At 37.3% G+C, this 25,464-nt stretch overlaps 1 protein-coding gene across 1 annotated transcript in view; it reads right to left on the bottom strand.

Annotated features, from left to right (window-relative positions):
- Window positions 1-25,464, bottom strand: part of LOC126367606 (atrial natriuretic peptide-converting enzyme) — a 51,981-nt gene that overhangs the window by 17,371 nt on the left and 9,146 nt on the right. The window contains exon 2 of the mRNA XM_050011211.1: window positions 4,000-4,192. Coding sequence (XP_049867168.1) covers window positions 4,000-4,192 — 193 coding nt within the window. The remainder of the gene's footprint in view (window positions 1-3,999; window positions 4,193-25,464) is intronic.

The following is a 25,464-nucleotide window of genomic DNA, read 5'->3' as shown; positions in this document are numbered from 1 at the left end:
ATGTGGGATTTTATTTGCGATTATATAGTTATGTAAACATAACAACTATATAGCATTGCGCCTTCATCCCTGAAGGGTAGGCAGACGTGTATAGAACACCCTCTCCTCCCTAACTATGCACAAAATAAAAAAATAATATAATAAAATATATATTGTAATTACAAAATTTCGGTCTTTTTCATTACTTACTACTTTGGCAGAAGCGCGCAGTCTTTTCAAAATGTACCTACTTCATATAAAACAAAACTATACTACTTCTACATACTTATATGTATAATTTTACTAAAGAGCGAAAGAGAGGAAGTACCTACCTACCCAAATGCTTTTACTTAACTTAGTAAGGTACCTAGTGATTACCGTAAAAAGTTGTATAATAAAGTAGTAATTTAACTTTGTCTGTGTGGATAGTCGTAACCGTAATGATAAGTACTTAAAAGAGTAATTTTCTTCAAATAGTACCTATATTTACGCGTCAAATTATGACATTAATTTCACTTGAATACGTATCTATTTATTTAGTGATCATCATTTACAGAAATTGCCATAATGATATGCGATTCGTTCAACATTAAGAACTTTTTGTGTAGCTCGTCAAATGAAAAACGTAGACACTTTTTACTTAAATAAGTACCTATAAGATTCCGTGTTAACAGAAATACAAACCAAATTAGACATGTCCTTAGAAAAGGTTCAGTACGATCTACTCTGAACGCTGCGGCGTGCGTTTATGAAACGGTTGGTGAATGTGAAGGAAACAAGAGAAGTGTGTCAGGATTGAAACAAATGGAATTCCTTAGTCTTTGTTTACCCCGATGGGAAATAGGTGTGAATTTATGTATATATGTAAAATACGAACTTTTACCTTTGATAAATGTTTACGCCGTACTAAATTTAATTATTTACTTTTCTTAAAATTCAAAAGTTTAGAGAAGAGCTTCGTTAATATAAGTTTAGTCCATTTTCTTAATTTCAGTTTTAGTCCATTTTCTTAATTTCAGTTTGTTGAAACTGTAATGAAAACTGACATTAGGAATAAAATAATATGCCTTGCGTAGAGCGTGCTTGCCTTGTGCCCAGCAGTGGGACGAATATGGGCTCCTTAAGTTTAAGTTTATGTATGCATAGAGCTATTATATCTATCAGTGATCTTTGAATGAGTTATTATTAGCGTTTTGAATAAGAAATATAAGTACCAGTTTTTTTTTTTAATTTTGGTATCAAATAGTAGTGGATGGGTAGTATATCTAACGATATATGAAATTTCAACATTAAGCAATTGGTCCCGCCATTTCGACGCTAATGCGTTATTTGCTAACCGTACTAGAAGCTAAGCAAATTCACGGAGTACGGACAAACTCCATTGACCGACACTGTCGCACATTAACATGGTCGGTGAGAGGGTCCGCCCACGATTGTGATCTTTTCCACCGAAATTACTGTTATAAACAGTTTTATAGCCCCTAATCTGTGGCAGGCATGTAGCTACTCAATAAGATCACGTCTATCTTCAGCTGGGGTAAGCAACGACCACGGAATTCCACTTACTACGACCCTGACACACTTTACACACTAAAAATATACTGTAGTATTTTTTAATACTTACTTTTTATGTAAACGGATTTACTTATTCTAAAAAAACACTCAAAATTCGCTTTAAGCGATAAGGCCGCTTGCCATGTAATTAATTAAGAGTATTTTTGTAATTATTTCTTTTTATTTTGGTGCAATAAAGTGTATTTGTATTTGTAAAATCATATAAACTATTATTACCTACATTTAGATGCTCTTCTAAGAATCAAACAAAAGGGTTTGAACTATTTGAACTCAGGTGTTCTAACGCTTCTACATTTCGCATTTCCATACTTGCAAAACTAGTACAAAACTGTAATTTATGTTTCTTGGTACATACCTACTCTGTCTCTCTCACAGCCTTCAGAATAGTCAACATCAACTATTTATTTGCATGATATTCATTTCATAAATGGTACATTAGCTTATAAAGAGCAAGCTGCAACCTTTCAATCCAATATAAAGTCACGGCCAGAATAGGCATCGCCGTGGAACTCGTGGACTTAAAACAGGTTCACCTAACGCGTCTGCGAATGTTTACCAACAAAGGAAGGTAATCAACAACTGTCAACAGCTATCAACAATGATTGGGTTGCGTAAGAGAACAATCTGTCAATGGCATTGTGTAGGTGGGCGACGAGCAACCAAGCTCCAATTGTGAATCGAACTAGTTGACAGACAGGCGGAGCCGAATGCCAAAAGCTGTGAACGAGCTTTTCATGTTTCGCTTGACGTTTATTGGTTTTAACCTCCGTGGTCTAGTGGTTGAGCGTTGTGCTCACGATCCGGAGTACCCGGGTTCGAATCCCGTTGGGGACAAATCACAAAAATCACTTTCTGGTGAGGACATTACGCTGATCATCCGATTGTCTGAAAGTAAGATGGCTGCTTCGGAAGTCACGTGAAGACGTTGGTCCCGGTTACTACTTACTGATGTAACTACGTATTCGTTACTTGAGTCTTGTCGGGGGCCTATGGCGGCTCAATAATAACCCTGACACCAGGGCTGGTGACGTTGGTAATCAACCTGTTGGTTTTCGTTTTCGATTTTGGTAAACTAATATAATCTTAGTTCGCTTAAAGAAGGTACCTATCTATTTAAAACTCACTTTCGAGTTTTAGGGAAGTAACGAATATAGGTTTTTTGACTGTAGCATTAATTGATGCAACTGCCTCGTAATTTAGTTTACATTGTAGCCAGCCAGCATTTACCAGATAGTACCTACAATGGGCCGAAGATTGAAAATAGACACTTAAGCCATATTGGCTTACTTGATCTTTACATCTCAGTCCGTTCACCTTTATAGTGAACTTTTAGTAAACGCCCAGCCTCTAAATAGTGTGTTGAAAATGTTGAAATCCCTCGATGTAGGTTAGTATGCACTAAGTATCAACTATTCCACTATTAGACTACCTATTAACACCAGAATTTCCGCTATGTCAGCTATGCTCATATATTTGTGTCTTGCAACACGTAATTCGCAACCATTTTATAGGAAGTACGTGCCGTATCCATTTTTATTTTTTTGTAAATAGGTAATATACTTATTTAACAGCCTCTATGGTCTAGTGGTTGGAGCGTTAGGCTCACGATCTGGAGGTCCGGGTTCGATTCCCGATCGGGACATTGTCGAAATGACTTTGTGAGACTGTCCTTTGTTTGGTAAGGACTTTTCAGGATTAAATCACCTGATTGTCCGAAAAAGTAAGATGATTCCATGCTTCGGAGGGCACGTTAAGCCGTTGGTCCCGGCTATCAGCCGTAAAAAACACCTCCACCGACCCGCATTGGAGCAGCGTGGTGGAGTAAGATCCATACCCCCTCCGGTTGATTGAGGGGAGGCCTGTGCCCAGGAGTGGGACGTATACGAGTATATGCTGTTTATGTTATGTAATATACTTATTTGCTCATATGTGTATTTTCATTTGAAGTGATTGGTCATGGTTGTTGTCAAGGCTAAAGAATATAGAATTTCAATATAACTACCTACTTACTAGGTACCTACTTGAATGTCATATTCACCAACTCGCAATTGAACACTGTGGCAAGTTTATCGAATGTCTCTAAGGTTATCGATGAAGTTATGCACCGACGGAACAAAGACGACGTTTCTCATTGGATTATCTATCACGGATCTTACCTTAACAAATATAAAAGCTAAGAAATTGTGGCCACACATTGTCTTCACTTATTACTTTGTTACTTACATACAAAAACACGCAGTGTGTCTGGATCGAAGCAAATGGAATTCCATAGTCTACCCCGGTGGGAAATAGGCGTGAGCTTGTGTACATACAAAAATATATAAGTGTATTGTATGCCTTAATGACAAGGCCGCCTGCGTGTATATCTACTTACATTATAGATTCTCCTGCAGAGAAATCACTGACACATACTATCTACAATTAGATAAACAATATAACACATACGTCCAAGATAAACTGCAACAGCAGCCAGTAGCAGCAGCACGAGCAGCGCCGCAAGCGCCGCGCAGCAGCCGCGGCACGGCCGGCTGAGCTTGCGCCGCGTGAACCGGATGTCGCTGCTCACCGACATCGTCGACTCCGGCGCACGGTGCGCGCGGCATCGCCGCTGCCCGCTGTGCGTCCATCCGTAGCCAAGCTGAAAATGATATACATGTTTAGATTCGGTGCACAGAGCTACAAATGGTTGCAAGCCTTCAGAAGACAACTTATAACTAAAAGTTGGTATTGCCTATGCGTAGGGTGGATAAACTAGCCAGTCACAGCATACCTACTCGCGGGAGTCATTCCGTTTGTTGAAGCACGTGTACAGTCATGAGCAATATAATGTACCCACTTTAGGACTCTGTCGCACTAACATGTTTGACATTTAGCGAGACTTACAGTTCAATTTGTCAAAAAAGTTAATGTGACATGGTACCAAAGTGTATACATATTAATGCTCGTCCTCTATTCTCAGTAGTTCCTTTAGCAGTTCCTCTGAAGGAACTACTGAGCATTCTTTGTCCTTGTAGTTCCCTCAAAGGAACTAAAGGAACTACTGAGACTACCAAGTTCCTTTATTTCTGTATCAAGTGTCAGGAAAGAGATTATATGCGGTTTATGCACACAAACTCATTAGAAAGGTTATCATCATTGAAAGTGGCTGGTCTTTCATTAAAAACGAGATTCCAGAAGACAATTTGCTTGCAAAATTTGAATCATATTTCTCTCGTTATTGGATGAAACCAGAACTAATAAAAAATTGGTCGGTTTTCGGAGACAAATGAACAACAAATGTAGTGGAGGGCTGGAACTACAAAATAAACACCATATTGAATAAAAACCCCAATATGCTTCAAGCGCTGCACGCTTTGAGCGATGATGCATATTTAGCCAATTTTAGGAGTGATCAATTAAGAAAATTTAAAATTAATATGGTTTGGTAGTCTCAGTAGTTCCTTTAGCTCCTTTGAAGGAACTACAAGGACAAAAAATGCTCAGTAGTTCCTTCAGAGGAACTGCTAAAGGAACTACTGAGAACAGTTGATGCTCGTGACCGTACAGTGCTTCTATTTTGATAATGTCTCTCGGCAATTATTCCATTTCCGAATACGAATTTATTTATGAATTGCTTGCCTGTATTCGGGAAGCGCTGTATGGGTGTTCCTTCTTTACTCTCTCAGTCCACCAAATCTTCATCTTCTTTGTTGTACTGCTATTAGTAATACCTAACTATTTGTGTACTGACTGAGCGAAGCAAGTTATTTATTTCCATTTGTAACGATCTGGATAGTATTAATTCCATGGAATGCAATCATTGTCAATGGAAATAATCATTGTAAGTACCTATTAACAAGAAACGAAGCCTTGCTCGATAATGTTATGCTGTACAAATTACTTAGCACTTTGCGTAGCACCTTGATAAAGTAACATTGATTGTGAACTGTCTAGGACAGATTGAGGACAATTCAGCATTAAGAATGTTTTTTCTTAATTCCATTAATACATTTTCTTTGCGCGTTTTCTTCAAAAGGCACGTTTGAGTGTTCATTTCGGCTATTCACGCGTGGATATTGTGTAGCTGATGTTTTTTTTACGACGTGACTTACTTATTCTCCGGTCCGCCGGAGGCTCGGTTTCTCTATGGATCATTCACTGCTTGTTTTTTTTTACTTTATATAGTAGATTAGTCGCAAATTGCCGGATAAAAGGGGAGCGCTGAGGGCTCTCTCCTGAAATTGAAGACAACATGCGTGAGGGTGCCCAGTTGGGCACGAACCTCGGCTCGGCACGTCGTCATCTGAGAGGATTATATTTGAAAGAATTAATCGACATTAGTGGGCCGTTGATTGAGGAGCTCGGTGGCGCAGCGGTAAACGCGCTCGGTCTGCGATTGTTGAAGTTAAGCAACTTTCGCAAAGGCCGGTCATAGGATGGGTGACCACAAAAAAAAAGTTTTCAGCTCGAGCTCCTCCGTGCTGCGGAAGGCACGTTAAGCCGTTGGCCCCGGCTGCATTAGCAGTCGTTAATAACCATCAATCCGCACTGGGCCCGCGTGATGGTTTAAGGCCCGTTCTCCCTACTCGTATCCATCCATAGGGAAGGCCCGTGCCCCTGCAGTGGGGACGTTAATGGGCTGATGAGTGGACCGTTAGCGATAAGCACTGAATGAGGGTTTATTGCTGCTACTTGGTCTAGATATAGATAAGTAACGTCAAGTCAAGATCGTGTCAGAAAAGGAAACACCATCTCTCGGTACAGCATCGAAAATATCCTACATAATTATACTGGTATTAAAAGTGTTCCTCTAGTTATTAAATAACTAGTTATTAAATAACTAGTAATGTATACCTACGTTGATTGAAAAGATGTGTTGCTGTTGCAGTTTCTTGTCATTTCTTCTCCTCAGCCATACACCTTGCGAAATGACTTAAGATTCAAAAATGTTAAATTGAACTTCGACAAGTTTATCTATTATAATTACGTTGAATAAATGATTCTGATTCTGATCTGACACCTCTTTAATTCCATATATTAGATTGGATGTATACTGTATGTAGTTTTTAAAGACAAACATCGGAACAATCTCGACAACCCATTACAATGCATAGGTACGGTCACGAGCATTAATATATACACTTTGGTACCATGTCACATTAACTTTTTGACAAATTGAACTGTAAGTCTTACTAAATGTCAAATATGTTAGTGAGACAGAGTCCTAAAGTGGGTACATTATGTTGCTCATGACTGTACCTACCTACATATTAAAATACCTACAGGCTACAGACCTTCGCCACGCCATCGCTAGTCGTGGTCGTCGCTATCTTGTATAGATCTGCACATTCCAGTTTCCAAATCTAGTTAAAAAACAATTCCTCCTTTAAAGGAATACTAATAATCGTGCCGGTTCTAAGAACCACGGTTTTATTGTAGCTTATATCTGAAATCTGAAGGTCTTAAGAAATTCAATTAGAAATAAATAAATAGTAAACCGCGAGGCGGGCTAGTTACAAAATGCGAACAAAATGTTGTGAAAGACTTTGTAGGTAGGTAAGTATTATGCGAGTAGAAAACGACAATTCAATTTTCGTTTTAAATAATCATAGCGTTTTCGGTCTACTCCTGCTCGGAAGCCTAACCGACCATTGACTATAACAAAGAGTAAGAAACGTGACGGTAAAACCAATTAGGATCCAATTGTTCAATTTGGACATGATCTGTATTGAACAATGCATTCCAGTTCAATGCGAAAGCTATTCGTAATTTGACGTACTTAGTGGATCTTTGTCCATGTATACGTACTTACTAATCCCTGAAGATGTGAGCAGAGCAACAAATTGCAATTTCAGGACACTTTTAGTAGACACGTTTCTGATAGTACAGTTAGTTACCTAGCTAGTGCCTACTTCACGATGTAAGTAATGCAAACGAAAATGGGTTAACCCTATCAGTAAGAATAAGCAAGCCACGAGTGGAGTTATTCAATTGCGGGGATGAGCCGTAGGTACAATCAAAGAGCGAAAGTGCAGTCACTGAGCGAATTATTTGTAAACAGTGGTGAAATTATGAATCATTAGGTAGTTGTCATAATTATAAAATTTATGTTTCTGTTGGTGTTTTAGTCTATTACAGAAACATCGTGTAACCAGGAGGTCTTAAGTGCAACCGGTTAATTTATTACTTTGCAAGAAACTCATTGGATTTTTGCACCTTATTGTACATTTTACAGGATGTAGGTACCTCCTGGTAGCCCGTGTTGCTCTATGCGATTTAAGGATCTTTCAAGAACTAGAAACTAAGCAGAAAAGTACAGTTCAATATGTGTGTTCAGTGCAATAAGGCCGCCTATTGTGCGTATTTTTATTCGTATGTTTATGTCCTTTGTTATGTCGTTGTGCAATAAAGTATTATTGATTGATTGATTGATTGATTGAACTCTTTGTAAGTAGGTACTAAGAAGATTACAAATATGCATCTTGGAAGACGAACGTAAGAAATTCTTCAACAATTTAATCAAATCAAATATTCTTTATTGTACACACATAGACGAAACATCAACAACAACCCCATCAACAATCCTATTTGTTTACTTTATTATAATTACATGCTTAAATGTTTTGAAAACTAACCGCGTTGTAGTTGAGAAACACGACGTGCCTATAAATTTACTAGGTAACGTATTTACTTCTACCCAGTAAACATGTATAACGAAAGGTATAAACGTGAATATGTCGTGGCTAGATCTTAGAATTGATCACTTCATGATGTGTTCGCATTTCATTATTTTTTTTTGACGTGACTTATTGTAGATTTGCCGCAGATGGCATTAACTACTTGGCCGGAAATAATTTCATGAAGTGGTCATATTTCATGAAATAGAATATAACTCGTAGATAACCTACCTAGATATATATCATTGTCATCGTCAGTCTGGCATGACACTTTAAATATAATATTTTCGACAGATTCGCAAATTCGCAATGGTAATGGTTGGTGAATATTGGTGATGCATTGTAGGCCTTTCATGATCGTTCATTGTTTCCTTTTATTTTCGTAACATCATTCAACATCCATTATATTTTCCGTAAAACTTCGTAATTGCGTTAAACTGTTTTAAAACATTCCATTGTTAAAATCAAATGTTAACCTTATAAGCATTCAGTAAGTATTAAATTATTGTATAAATTCAATTGATCTCTGGTAACACTTTTGTTTTGCCCTCAGGTGTAAAGTCTTACTTACTTTTATTTACAATAACTATACCTACTTTAATATTTATTTTATACTTATCTTAACAACACCATCGACATCGTTAGCCAATAATGTTAATTACTCCAAACATGACGTGAAATATCAGATCTATCAAGAACAATTTAGAAACAAAAGGCGTACTTAATTTTCTAAAGTTGTTATTACTGCGACCTCTACTACCGAAAGTTATTTAATAATACTGTGAGAATTAGGATGAATCTGTATATTAAATTCGGGTCGTTGGCAGTGTTGACTTTAAACTTTTTGTTTAACAAGCCATTTGCCGTTAGTAGGCCAATTTTCGGATAATGTTGAGTACCTATCCACTAATAAGAGCGAAGTGAGCTTACTCAAAAGTTATCAAGCAACAACATGAAAAGCTCTCAAAGAAACATTACTAGCATCTTCCGTGGGTGTGCGTTGGGCTCACGATCCGGAAGTCCCGAGTTCGAATCTTAGTGGCATATCACAAAAATTACTTTGTGATCCCTAGTTTGGTTAGGACATTTTAAGCTGATCACCCGATTGTCGGAAAACAAGATGATCCTTGCTTCGGAGGGCACGTTAAGCAGTCGGTCCTGGATGCCATGTCAGGGGCTTTTGGCGGCTTAATAGTAATTCTGTCACCAGGGTTGATGAGACCGGTCATTGGCCTCGGAACCCTCACGATAGAAGATTAACGTACTCTTATGCTTTAGGTAAGTACTTAGTCCGGAATTATAATATAGATTATCCACATCATTTCATAACTAGATACAAATTGAAATATAATACCTACTGACTTACTCCAACGTGAAATAGTTGTGGGTTTTACTATGTTACGTTGAATTATATCGTACGTCTATCGGTATTCAATTCATGTTGTCATATTTTTTTCGCTAAGCAGAAATGACTGAACATTTTTTTATAAAGTTTGGCCAACTAGCGCAGCGTGTCGAAACTATAGTTGTTACAATATCGATAAAAGCCGCCATTATGGTATCAAATGGCAAAAGCCTTCGACAAATTGCAAGTTGCGCCAGCAAAGACCTACGCCGGAATAGATCTAATTAAATGTCAAATTAGATACGTTCATGATACCTTACTGCTTATCTTTAGAGAGAAATGCCCATTTCGTATTCTATTTACTTATAATTATCTAAACAATGATGAAAATGTTTAACAATGCGATAGATCTTTGTTTTTGTATTTATATTGTTCCAAATTGTTTAATGATGTTTCCCCAATGACAGTATCTATATTGTATACTACGAAATATATGTCTATCTATATAATGATTATACGTTGCATATCGCTCTCGTTACGTAGGTCAGCTGGAAGAAATCTTTTTGTTAGAGATAAGTTTATCTGTAAGTACTGTCTGTTTTCTTTATATGTTAAATATAAAGGTTTATGGTAAATAAATAAATAAAAATTCTTCTGCAGTAGTAGGTACTTAGATTATATTATATGTACGTATTACCAGTAATAAGGTCGTTGACCTCCAATGAGGTTTATTTATACAAAAACTTTCGCAACCGACGAGCACGAGCTTCATCAGACATTTAAATACGCATCAAACGCCACCAAACAGAAGCTACTTTTCTTGTTTTGTCGTTTTTCTAACTTTTAGACTACATACCTACAAACTTTCGTCCCAAAGTGTCACATAAATCACGCAAGTAACTTGAATTCTTAATAGAAACACGTGTACTACTACTAAAAGTATTAAGTAGTTTCATAAAAGATGCAATTTACTGATGAACCTCTCTTGAGATGAATAGACAGCGAAATACTCCAAATTGCACCACTTCGTGCTTCATTTGCGGGATATACAAAGCTCGAGTGAGCTTGCAACATTGCGTGTTGTAACTTACCTGCGGCGAAAGAAAATAGTTTTACTATACTTACGTACAATACTTACATACTTAGTTCCTTGCGAAATAGTTCTCCAGCGCCGCGAATTATCATAGAATATGACGAATAGACCAATGAATGTACAAGACAAACAAGCGAAACTAAATGTTCTAAGTGTGGACGCGCGTGACTCTGTTGACATACCTTCCCGTGGCATTTGTACACAAATATTCCGAACAAAGAATATATTTCCAAGCCTCAGACGTTTCCTTCTCGAAAACAAGGTCGCTTGCTTCAATCCACGTACATTAGACCATAAAATAAGCTTTTTATGTCGCAACACGTTAATTTAATTTGGGTTTATTGTTAAAGTTTAATGATAGCTCAGTCTGAGATCCCATTTCCTGTGATAGATGGAGCCGCCGCAAGTAACGAGTTAGTACTTAGAACTCTTAGAAGTGTAGTGTTAGTGCAGTAGATCATTACTTGCTAACGGTATGAATATCTCTGAAGTAAATACATCGATAGGACCCTAGTTTAAATGGCTCATGAATAGTTTTACTACTTAAGTACTAAGAATAATTTCCTGACTGGAATGACACGATGATTTAAATCACGAACTGAGTTGTAATGTTTGGTCTCCATTAAGTTACTTATTTAGCAAAACTGTCACCAAGGTGGGTTGGTTCGACTCAGCTAGGTAAGCGCACGCGCAGCGAAGGCATGCACTTGCCGTAAGTCGCGACCTACATCGGCGCACGTTTTTGCGCGCCACAACCGCGCCACGAACGCGCACCACGCCGCACTCCGCTTTTCAAACGTTTCTATTAAGATCTCTACCTTAAAATGCGGACGCCCTCACTTTCGTTTGGAACGTGCTCATTTTCCGATAATAGAGCTCCGGTTTTGCTATACCCGCTAATTTAATGTAAACATTTCCCCTGGCTACAGTTACAGATGAACGAACGATGGAGATGTGCTTTCAACCATAAACTTGGTTTTTTCCACGCTCTTTCAACTTTAAATAACTGTAGGAAGTTATAACAGGTAAGTTTTTAACAATTTAATGGTTTCTCTAACATTTCGAGGTCGCGACGACGTCAATTGGCTATGCTTCATTCGTAGCCACGGAGTAGGAATAGCAGAAAGTGTTAGATCCGCTGTCCGTGTTTTGCCCTCGACTCGAAACACGCGAAATTAAGATCAGCAACTTGAAGGTAACATGTATCTTCTCTAAGGGAACTTACAGACGAATGACGATGGTGTCGACAACGTCGCTGACATAGGGCGACACTGCAGTAAAAAGACGCAAACGTTATGAAAAAGAGAGCTTTACTACCTAGCCTTTACGCAGAAAGTATAACAGTGAAAAGTGGAACAATTAAAAAAAAAACAAGTAAGTAGATTAACATCATATCAAAACAGCCAGTGTCCTTATTAATAAAGAGTTTTTACAACAAACACTATCGTTGCTGGTCTGTAGTTTTTATCCTCTACATTCAAATCTACATTAATGGCAAATATGCAAGTCGCATGACGCCAAAGAAAAAAAAATGCACTAAGAAGAAGATGCAGTCTAACGGACTGCTTATATGATAAAAAATGGTCTTCAAGAACGTCAGTTTATCGTTACCTACCTACCCTAAAATAAAAGCGAAGAAATATCTAGTTCTCTACGGAGATGGGTTATCTGCGTCCTGGTGACTCTTCCGACATAAAAATAAAACTACTTAAGTATAAGATTGTAAAGTAACCGATCATCTAACTCTCCGTTTTACTATACAACAGAACGATACTATTAGACATAAGTCGATAGAAAGACCAGTAAGATTATGGAAATAGCACTCTCTAATAGCTAAACAAACTTTCCCTGCCTACACCATTATGTTTCACCATCCAGTGTTGCAAATGGCAAAAACAGAATAAATTACTGAAGCGGTGAATCATTTGAGCAGCTGATTATCTCACAAGATACGCGGGGTTGTAAAAAGCGCCGATGGAGACGACCACGGACCAATTCACACGATGAAATGTGTTATCTAAGACTGAGTAGGTAAGTGTTTTGTTGACGCTCAATTGTTTCCACAATTTTGATGCTCAGATTAGCTGTCTCAACATTATACACAGGGTGTTTACGACTTGGCCCGGCCACGGCGCCAAAATAGGCCGTGGTAATGTCTCTAAGCTGTGAGATGTGGGTAGGTACTTAGTTCATCTTGCGATAGATGTGCCTTTGACTACCCCAATTGGGATATAGTCGCGATGAATAACCTTTTATACGTCTCACTGCCTGAGACAGACCGCCCTTCAATCAACCAGAGGCGGTATGAAGCATTCTCCACCATAAAATCACTAACATTACAAATTAACTGCACCTAGTTTAAGAATCGGATAGCTCTGTCACCAATATTTTGCGTTATTTTTATCGATCTATTCTTTGTACCGGAGCGAATAGGTAACTGTTGATGCGGCCTTCGCTACCTACATATTTAGGGCAAACGATTTATTTATAGAAATGTTAAGACTTCGTTCAAAATATGATCGTCATTGATGCGGAAAATGAAATGTCCATGCGTAAAAAATCCGCGCATCCGGCAAGTACTTAAACTGAAATAAAACAGGTACTTACTTAGGTTTGAAATTAGATCTAGAAGCTGCCGCTTATCTTGACCTAATGTTTTGAAACACAATGTACACGTCTCTACTACACGCATACATATCTATTACTCGCCTCTATTCAAAGACCACCTAGTTCTCACTAAGTAATGCTATCTGGCCACTAACAAAAAGATAATATTACAATTCCATATTATTTCGCAAATAGACTTAAACAGAATCGTATTTCAAAGAAAAGTTTTTAATTTAAGTGCAACGGTGATGGTCTTCGTGACGGTAGAATTTAAAATTATAAGGTCGTGACGTGAACTTTTACAATTTGTTCACCTTACCCAAAACGTTTTGTAATTTTATTAACAACAAGCGACTTACGAAACCGCATAATAACAAACAATTCAATTCCTCTACCACTTCATACCGCAAGATTAGTTAGATAATAATATTCGGTGAGTATTTCAGTACTTAAGTACTACTAATGAAAATCGAACTTTAAAAGAGTTTTTAGTCAAAAAAAATTACACACAGGCCACATTGATCAAAAAAATGTTATATAACAAGCCCTTTTCTACAGAAAAAGAAAGCCAGTATTTTTTTTTCTCATTAAATAAAAGGCTTTTTGTCACGTTTTTTCAGCTATTATAGCCATTATTCAAAATTAAGTGAGAAACATAGAGCAACACGGGCCTACACATGTTGCTCTATGGTGAGGCTTTTTGGCGGGAAACGGGAACGGGACAGTTGCTTTCTTCATTGAATAATCTAAATAATTAATACGAAGTGGTGTTTTGTGGTTAATGATCGCATTAAGTTAGTCGGAAGACATTCGCGAGTGTTATTATATTGGAGTATTCAATAAACAAAGTGTATCTGCCTATTTTCGCTTCGTGTCAGGAAGCCGCTTCATAACTCAAAAGTTTATGCGGACTTTTGAGTTAATTCGTTTGGGGTTCGGAGTAGGAGTCTACTCCGAGGGTGGGGGCTTAGGTTTCATCATCATCACCTTTCATCATTTCATTAATCATCAAGAAAAAAAATACGTCAGACATGGCTGTATGGGCATAGTTCCCTTTGCCTTACCCTTCGGGGAAAACAAAAACAAAAAAAAAAAAGCTCTATGGTGAGAAAGTATTCAATTCAAAAAAGTTTTATTATCTGCATTAAACTCTACACTACCAACTCAACAAGATAACTTCGAAATTCGAAACTAAGTAAGTAATACATACGTTTATTAATAATAATAATAAAACACTTTATTGCACACAAATTCACAAAACATTAATATTAATATTATAGTTTTAAAGTTTTCTATTTCCTACATTTACGAGTATTTTTTTTTTTTTAATATTTCTACCGAGTATTGAACAGATACATTATAGTATTTTATGCAACAGTTGTATAAGAAGGGTCAAAAAATGCGAGTGGCGTGAGTTGCGATGTGAGCCTTGGCGAACATCGCAATAAGAGACGCCACGAGCATTTTTTGACCTAGTTATACAACGTTGCATACAATACTTTTTCTACGACGACGTAATTTTAAATGAAACAAACGAAACACAAAAATTTTCCAATTTATTTTCCAACGCGCGGGAAAATGGCGGCAAATGTATACTTTTTTTTTATAGTATATCTATGGCACCAAACAAAGTAAAGGTGCCAGTTTTCAGGTCAAAAAAAAAAACAACAACAATGCTTTTTTGGCGACATTATAGTACAGTTACACTTTGTAAACAATGCTTTTATAGGCCATAGAGCGTACACTTTTTCAAAGAGTTTAATTATGTATGTACTTATATTAGACTTTTTGGTTATTTAAATGCCAGATTAAAGTAGAGGAGTAGAAAAAATAAGTAAGTAAGTAGTTTGTTACATGCTACCAATTAAGCTTTCACCAAGCTTCGTAACGATAATATCTCATCGATGATGACTCTACCGTGTCGACCATTAATAAAGCAAACAATACCTATTGTGGACATAATATAAGCGATTATACTCGCTCCTTGTTCGAGAGGTTTTAAACAGTGTAGTCTACGTCTTATGCTCCAGCATCGTCACAATTTTCAAAGCTCATATCCAAAGCTAAAAAAAAGAAGTTAGTTTCCCGCTTCCTGAACGCAGCTGTCAACTAATGTCATTACGGTTTTTGTGCACCGGCGCGTCACTTCGCCTCCGTAAATAAACTAATTGAAAACTAATATTTAATACAAAAACATGATTGATATAGTGCGAAAAATCTGTTACTTACATAATCAAGTGCTTTTTTCTCTAAAAAAGCTAGAAACAGTACCAAAGAAAAAATGTGGATGACGACGAGCGTAAGTTCTTTTTGATAAAACAAAACGTGGATTATACTGGTAAGTCTTAACATTATCCATCTACTAAAACAAGAGAAGATATAATTATGATCAATTCAATTTAATTCCTTTTATTGTCGAAAACAAATTACTTTTTTTTGAGGTTATAATTTTATAATCCTAACATTCGAAGAAGTAACTTAAGTTGGTACTTATTACTAATAAAAGTAACTAGTTTTATTAACAGAAATAATAATAATATTAAAATTGTATCGTGTTCGTGTTATAACAGTGATTTAAAAGTTATACTTTATTCCGATGTTGATGTTGTTTAAATTCGCCTTATATAAGGCAGGCAAAGATCTCAGGACTATACAGTCTTGACTTTAGTAATTTAATATTCGAAAATCACGATCAAAATAGGCCTAAGCCTTGTCTTCAGTCCCTGATTGCCGCGTTTTTATTTTCATCTGTCAAAAAAAAAAAAAAAAAAAAATTTTTGTTTCTTTTTGTAATTGTGTTCTTGGCTTATGTTGCGGTTGATAACTTACTATCAGCGAATGAGCAGTTTTATTATAAAACAAAGAGAACCAGTGAAATATAACCGCAGAATGGCATAGAAAAGTAAATAATTAACTCGGAAATAATTTGACAAGTTCAGATAATTAGATGACAGAAGCACTTCATGTTTACCCTGTTCATCAAGAAGTACCTATGACACAGTAGTACTCAATATCACAGAGGTCATCTACACCATTGGTAGACAAGATACATAACTTATTCAAGATAACACTTAAAACATTTAGAGGATTATAATTGGTTTACTACAAGATAACCATACTTAAAAATGATATTATATATATTATAACAGTACATAATCCCTTCTCACAGTCTCTGTTAAGTGGTGTTAATAATGTTATCTTCTCCGAATGATACTTACAATATAAGATGATGATAATATACCCTAACAATAAAAACAGAAAGAGTGTTAACAGAGTACAGGCAAAAGATAGCCTTATTATAGTAAGCAATTTCTTCCAAATTACTCTTATCTTATTATAATTCAAGCTTCCAACGTATGGGTGATGATTATTGGTACCAACCTAACCAACAAGAGAACACCACTTGGAGAGTCACCTAGTTAAGCACTAGTAGTGAACTGTCTGACTAGAGAATAGACAGACTATTTGTTTCCCTTTAGAGCTATCACAATAGAGGATAGACAATGGACTTGATGTATCAACCCTATTAACATAAAAATCAACCACTAAGACCATTGCTAAGCGCTAATATACCTATTTTACATTTCCATACCTAGAGCTATCACTTAGAGGATAGACAATGGACTTAAAGGCACAATGCACATAAGAGCTACCATTAGGAAGGTCGCCATTGATAAGCGATAATATACCTATTTGTCATTTCCATACCTAGAGCTATCACTTAGAGGATAGACAATACACTTGAAGGTATCAATGCAATGAATGTAAGAGCTACCACTAAGAAAGTCGCCATTGACAAGCGCTAACATATCTATTTCTCATTTCCATACCTAGAGTTATCACTTAGAGGATAGACAATAGACTTGAAGGTATCAATGCAATGAACATAAGAGCTACCACTAGGAAGGTCGCCACTGACAAGCGCTAACATACCTATTTCTCATTTCCATACTTAGAGCTATCACTTAGAGGATAGACAATGGACTTGATGGTATCAACCTAATTAACAAAAGATCTACCACCAGGAAGGTCGCCATTGCCAAGCGCTAATATACCTATTTATCATTTCCATGCCTAGAGCTATCACTTAGAGGATAGACAATGGACTTGAAGGTATCAACACAATGAATGTAAGAGCTACCACTAAGAAAGTCGCCATTGACAAGCGCTAACATACCTATTTCTCATTTCCATACTTAGAGCTATCACTTAGAGGATAGACAATGGACTTGATGGTATGAACCATATTAACATAAGAGCTACCACGATTATGGTCGGCATTGGCAAGCGCTATATACCTATTTCTCATTTCCATACTTAGAGCTATCACTTAGAGGATAGACAATGGACTTTATGGTATGAACCCTATTAATATAAGAGCTACCACGATTATGGTCGGCATTAGCAAGCGCTATATACCTATTTCTCATTTCCATACCTAGAGCTATCACTTAGAGGATAGACAATGGACTTGATGGTATCAACTCAAATAACATAAAGCTACCACTACAAGTATCGCCTTTTGCTAAACGCTAGTAGATAGCTAGAACATAGACCAACTATTTTTTATACTTTTATTTCCATGTTTGGTTTGTCACTTGAGGAATCGAAGATAAACCATTGAATTGTCGGGGCTTACCTACCCATGTTGAAACTCAAGATTAGACTAATGCTGAGAAACAATAGACTATTATGTCAAATTGATTATTATAAAATAATGAGAGTACAAATTCTGAAGAAATAACCGACAATTCAGAACCTAAAAGCCTCTGTTCTATTAATCAACCTCAACTGTGCTAGAAATCAAAGTATGTAATGTCAGAGATTACTTTCAAAAGAGATAACTGTACACAAGACATGGTTAGAGAATACTGCTATTAAATTCTTTCAACCAACATCATAAAATTCAAATAGCACATAAATAATAATGAATAACATTGCCCGAAGAGTGAGTAAACGAGATAGCAACAGGATCTGTGGAACAGAGACAACAGTATCAGCAGGCAGCCCCACAGCCAACAGCATGAACAGAAAGCCCACAAGGAACAGTATCAGCAGGCCGCCCCACAGCCAGCAATAAAAGCAGTGATGCAACCAGTCATGATCAGCAGTGCTATAACCAGCAGTACCAGCAGCCCTACAGCCAGCAGTAGTAGCAGAGCTACAACCAGATGTATTAGCAGTCTCACAGCCATTAGTGTCAACAGTGGCACAGGCAGCAAGGCCGTTTAAGAATAGTACCTCATGAGGAGGAAGAATTCCCTATAAAGTTATAATGGGAAAATTTGCACAAGCAAATATATTTTTCAAAATTCTGGTAAAATTAATTCCGAATGTCTATCACTAAAAGTTTTAGCATTATCATTAAGACATGGGATTCAAATCCTGTCTTTGTTAATCAGGAATAACAATACTAATCTCACCTACCTGATCACGGGTACCTACCTGATAATATTATAACTTCAATGAAAATTTCCTTCAAGTATTACATTCGAAATTGTAAAATATTGATACCTAGTTCGGTTAGATAGAATAGTTGCCCTTTTTATTATTAACTCATAGGTGAAAAGGAAGGAAAAATAGTTCATTAGTAACATATAACTTACATCACCATTAGCGTTTTCTCTAAATTATGTTGTTGTAGATTTATTATGTTGTTGCTGATCAGCCCAAAACACAGTTTACAATTAATATAAAAATTACAACAATAATGTCCCTCCACTTAATCAATCGGAACCAAACTGCAGTGGAGAAGTAACAATAATATTTTCATGATAAATATATGTTTATCTTATTTTTCGGTTAGTGTTGTAACGTAAATCAGGCAGGTCCCTTTACTAAATAACCTGACATATTAAATCTTCAGGATGGGTACGAGAAGTGAATCCCTGTGCAAACAACAGGATCATGTTAAGTTAGGTTAAAGGAAAGGATGATTTTTACGAACGATGATAATATACCTACACGACCGATAATTAATAAATTAATGTTATCCTTATATGTAACTGCACACCTAAGGGTAAAATATGTTTTATTCATTTATTTATTTTTTCCAGTAAATAATAGGACGTCACTATTACTGTCCTAAAAACAAATTCAATAATTATTACACTAAAGAGATAGCTGCGTAAACAATGTTACGTGTGTTAATGTGTTGTGTTGCACGTTGTTCTATCATCTGATTGGTGGGTGAAAGGTTGCATAGAGGAATAGGAAAAAAATCCACAACAAGTTATATTTATTATTACCACATAAAAAAATATACTAAATATTATTACCAAGCCCATATGGTCGATATTAGGTAATACACAATAACTTGGGCTCAGGTAATCTATTTTAATAAAAACAAAATCTTAATTATTACGAAGATAATTATCACACAAGTACATAATGTAAATGCACTTCCCCTCTTTATACTTTCAGCCTCATTTAACAATATCTTATAATAAAGAGGAAAGTTTAGTTCAGTGGTTCTGAATATTTTAATGAAAAAGGTCATTTGAATAAATGTATCGAAATTCTTACTTACACTTATATTTGTGTTTTCTCTAATCAATTTGACATGTTGTCTTAGGATTCATTTAACTACCCAATGTCGACAACAATTGCCAACTTAGCACAGGATGTTACAATCAATCTTGTGTCTGGGTGCCCTCGTCATTACCCGTTCTTCTTTATGTATTTCTTCTTCTTTTATGTATGTAAACAAATAATGTGTAACTTTGATAATTATTGTAGCCCTTGGTATGCCAATGAAAAATGAGTGTTATACTATATGATGAAGTCTCACAGTCCTTTCGACTATAACTATCGTTGTTGTTCAAGAGCTTCGGAAATGTGCTCTATGGTGAGGTCCCTGTGAGGCTCTTATAGCCAATCTTGATGTTGAGCTCATTCAGAAATTTGTTCTTGTGTAGTTCTTTTGTTGTGAAATTGATAGTAATGTGAAATAGGTATTTAATGTACTTGCTCAACTTCAACTTAATTATTTAGAACTATGTATCTATTCTAGTACAGTATAGTATAACCATATATTATATAACATACATAATATCGATTCCATTCTTGAGAACTGGTGAAACTTGTTTAGCGAACAGTTATTATTCTTATTGTTTTTTACATGATAATATCAAAACGTTTGGTGGACCGCCGCGCTGAGTTTATCAGGCGACGGCTGTGCCTCTCACTGCCTTTATTGGGATTAAAGTCATGGGCAGCTTAATTAGCTTTTGTGATAACAATGTACTTTATTCATTAATGAATAATCATATTATTGGTACTCGTTTCAATTTAAATGTTTCATTCCCAACTAAACTTTGAACATCTACACTGTTTAAAACCTCTCGAACAAGGAGCGAGTATAATTATGAGATTAAACGAACTTACCTGTAAGTGAAGTTCTATCTCAATTATACGAAGCTCCTTGTTCGAGAGGACTCCCTCCCTTCAATTTTAATATCCCGCCCTAAAGCTTCCACAGGTGATGGAGTTGTCCATGAAACATGCTTTAAACATAATGACATTAGTTGACAGCTGCGTTCAGGAAGCGGGAAACTAACTTCTTTTTTTTAGCTTTGGATATGAGCTTTGAAAATTGTGACGATGCTGGAGCATAAGACGTAGACTACACTGTTTAAAACCTCTCGAACAAGGAGCTTCGTATAATTGAGATAGAACTTCACTTACAGGTAAGTTCGTTTAATCTCATAATTATCTTGCTTGTTAATTTTACTACTGTACTTACTGACAAATTGCTTAAAATGGATGAGGCATGCTCAGTGATAAACATAATATGAATTTATCGTACTCGTGAGCAATAGGTAACTGTTACTTTTTTGTAAATTAGAACGGTTATATTTTGTAAAATTCATATTTTTTAATCTAGCGATAATGTGACTAATCAATTTCCAGCATGTTATAAGTAAAATACAACGGTACCTACTGATAGAACTTCAATTTCGTTGACTTAGCGGTAAACCTCAATTTTATTTGATCTTGCTTATTTATCTGTCGGGTTTCTTATACAGGTACTTAAGTTGATACTTTTACTTTTTAGATAGGTTCCTCAACATCTATTACTTATGTATAAAATCGAAGGGTGAATAATAAGGTAAACGCTCCTATTAACGCCACCCAAAAATCGACATCGTTTACCGCCACCTTTTTTAAATTGCGGATATTTTGAATTGTGTCTGAGATAGAAAATTGATTCAAATGTCAATAGATACATGTATTAATTGACCATGAAACGAACATACCCCTGAGCGTGGGCAACAACAGCCTAATTTGTGATTGGTCTGTAAGTGTGCAGTGTCCGCGCAAGCAACGCGCTCCATACAAGCCACTACTGAAATGCATAAGCATACAACATTTTTTTCTTAAGGTTTTGTGTCCGATGAAACATATTTTTCTTCATTTTAGTAATTATAACTACTTCTTAATACGTTTAAGAACTGAGAAAGCATGCTATATTTGACATTTGTGTTAGTTTTAAATGATTAATTTGAGTTTTAAAATGTGGCGGTGATAGAAGCATACATTTGCAGTTTGGTTACTATTACCGCCACCTATGGCGGCGATCGATATTTGTATGATATTTGTATTTTTTAGTTATTTAAGGTAACATGCCCAATCATTCATAATGTTATCATCTTATTTTATAGTATGGTTCATGAACTATATTAAAATCTATTGACGCCACACATTTGGTGGAATTCAAGTATCCTGTGCTGCATATAAGTTAATGTATTTTTTTAAGAAATGTATGAACAAGTAGTTGAAGTAATTATGAATTTCTAATTTAAATACTTTATATATTTATTAAAATATGCTTTGAAACTGGTTATTACATACGTAGCTCTCATTTTGAATATTTATTTGTTTTCTTAAGGCTAATTTTTCTGTGGCGGAAATTGAAACACAGAAATTACATACATGTTTCTATTACCGCCACCATAGATTCCCTCTTATGATTTATAGACAGGGTGATGCATTATTCTTCGGACTGACAGAGACGGACAGACAGACCGAAACGGACGGACGGATAGAGACAGACGGACGGATAGGGACAGACGGACGGACAGAGACAGAAGAACAGACAGAGACAGAAGATCAGACAGAGACAGAAGGACAGACAGAGACAGAAGGACAGACAGAGACAGACGGACGGACAGAGACAGACGGATAGACAGAGACAGAAGGACAGACAGAGACAGACGGACGGACAGAGACAGACGGATAGACAGAGACAGAAGGACAGACAGAGACAGAAGGACAGACAGAGACAGACGGACGGACAGAGACAGACGGACCGGCAGAGACAGACGGATAGACAGAGACAGAAGGACAGACAGAGACAGACGGACGGACAGAGACAGACGGATGGACAGAGACAGACGTCAATTATGTATATAAATCTATGAAACCAAAAGATTTTTCTGTATTTTATGTCATTATTCATTTAATAAAAAAACAATAATAATAAAGTTTATTGAAAACTTCTCATACAGAATCATTTCGTCGAATCCCGAAATCCTGAGGGAGATTGAGAGTTTCTATAGACAGCTATATTCCACGAAAACATCAGGCGAAAGCATGGCTCGAGCGAGACCCTCGAGCCAAGCTTACCCGACACTACACTGAAGATATCCCGGACGTCAGCCTGTACGAGATTAGGATGGCCCTCAAACAGCTCAAAAACAACAAAGCGGCAGGAGATGACGGAATCACAGCAGAACTTCTGAGAGCGGGCGGAACGCCAATACTCAAAGCCCTCCAGAGGCTCTTCAATTCCGTCATATTTCAGGGCAAAACGCCGAGGGCATGGAGCGGAAGCGAGGTCATCCTGTTCTTCAAGAAAGGTGATAAAGCCCTACTGAAAAACTACAGACCTATCTCGCTTCTGAGCCACTACAAGTTGTTTTCGAGGGTCATTACGAATCGTCTCGCTTGCAGGTTTGACGACTTCCAGCCTCCCGAACAAGCCGGTTTCCGAAAAGACTTTAGCACCATAGACCACATCCATACGCTGCGGCAGGTTATACAGAAGACCGAAGAGTATAATCTGCCACTTTGCTTGGCGTTTGTGGACTATGAGAAAGCCTTTGATTCGATCGAGACCTGAGCGGTGTTGCAGTCTCTTCAGAGGTGCCAAGTGGACCATAGGTACATCGAAAAGCTAAGGGACCTCTACCAAAATGCCATTATGTCAGTTCGAGTACAGAACCAGAGCTCTAATCCGATCCAACTGCAGCGAGGAGTGAGACAGGGAGATGTCATCTCTCCGAAACTGTTTACTGCTGCATTGGAGGATATTTTTAAGCTTCTGGACTGGATTTGGCATTAACATCAACGGCGAGTACCTGACGCACCTTCGATTTGCCGATGATATAATCATAATTATAGTCCTAATGGCTGAGACCCTGGAAGACCTGAACACCGTGCTCGAGCATCTCAGTAACCCATCCCAACGAGTGGGTCTTAGCATGAACATGGCAAAGACAAAAATTATGTCCAACGACCATGTCGCACCCACTCCAGTTCAGGTTGGGAACGTTACACTCGAAGTTGTAGACCAGTACATTTACCTAGGACAAATAATCCAGTTAGGTAAGTCCAACTTCGAGAAAGAGATCTCTCGTCGGATCCAACTCGGATGGGCAGCGTTCGGGAAGCTGCGGAATATCTTCTCGTCCAAAATACCTCAGTGTCTCAAGACGAAAGTCTTTGACCAGTGCGTGTTGCCAGTGATAACCTACGGCAGTGAGACGTGGCCGCTTACTATGGGTCTCGTGAGGAGGCTCGGTGTGGCTCAGCGGGCAATGGAGAGAGCTATGGTCGGTATTTCCCTGCTCGATCGAATCAGAAATGAGGAGATCCGCAGGAGAACTAAAGTCACCGACATAGCTCGGAGAATTGCAAAACTGAAGTGGCAGTGGGCAGGACACATAGCGAGGAGAACCGATGGCCGCTGGGGCGGAAAGGTTCTGGAGTGGCGACCACGTGTCGGACGACGCTCAGTGGGTAGGCCCGCTACAAGGTGGACCGACGATCTGGTGAAGGCGGCGGGAAGCCGCTGGATGCGGGCAGCGCAGGACCGATCGTTGTAGAGATCCTTGGGGGAGGCCTATGCCCAGCAGTGGGCGTCATACGGCTGTTGATGATGATGATTATTGAAAACAGTTCGTTTACAGTTTTTGTTGGAACGTTTTCTTTCAAACTAGGTGAACCTGTATTTTGAGAGACAGTGCCTTCCCAATTTATGTATCTATTAACTACATTAACAGTGGTAAAAATACGGGGGGCGCTGCCAATGTAAACATAGTGAATTAGCCGTTACCTAAATTTTATTTGCTTTCTTAATTAAATTCCTAATTATTTTACAAAAGAGATAGTGTAAATGACTTTAATATCCGTAACTAACAAGTACTAGTGTTTTCTCCAAAAAATCTCTGTTGATCTTGCGTAAAACTTAAATTGTATTACGGCTTGAGTATCAACTGTTTTCAACATCAAAAGTGTCATTATGTGAGTGTGGCTGATCTATATTTAAAAAACAATATATAGTGATCGAAGTGTATGAAGATATTGCTCATAAATTCAAGTTTTACATCACTCAACTACTGTTATAACCTAAAACTTACTATTTGTTTTATCAACAATTTGTTTTAAATTACGACGGACATCTATCGGTCGTCACGGTAACTACGACAGTCCTACAGGAACCTTTCCACGTTTTTATCATTTATTCAGTATATAGAAGCTTGGGCAAAAGTTCCGTTGTGTTTTAAACAGAGGGCGCTTTAGAGCAGAGCACATATTATTTTGAAAATTTTACCTTTTTATCAATATGGTGTGCGGTACCTGTAACAAACCCTGTAAAGGTAAAAACGTCTTGGAGGGTGGAGCCTCATTAATAACTTGTACGAGATGTCCTGCGGAGTACCACGCAGCATGCTTGCACATGACTCGAGATGACCTGAAGCCTATAAAAACTAACAAACTGCAATTCTGCTGCCCAACCTGTAAAGGAAATTCTAAAAACGAGAAGTCCCTTAGTGCTCCATTGCACCAGCTACAGCAAGATATATCTCTGGAAGAAGCTGGAAACAATTTTATGTCATCTGCGGAAAGTCTTGCCAAGATGGAAGTGCCCGCCGAAGTAGTGACATCGTTCACCAGTGCCATAAAAGAACTGCGGGATGTCTTCA

This window comes from Pectinophora gossypiella, chromosome 6 (assembly GCF_024362695.1).
Source record: "Pectinophora gossypiella chromosome 6, ilPecGoss1.1, whole genome shotgun sequence".
Classification (NCBI taxonomy): Eukaryota; Metazoa; Arthropoda; class Insecta; order Lepidoptera; family Gelechiidae; genus Pectinophora; species Pectinophora gossypiella.
Note: the sequence above shows the minus strand (reverse complement) of the source record. Positions and strands in the feature narration are given on the sequence as shown.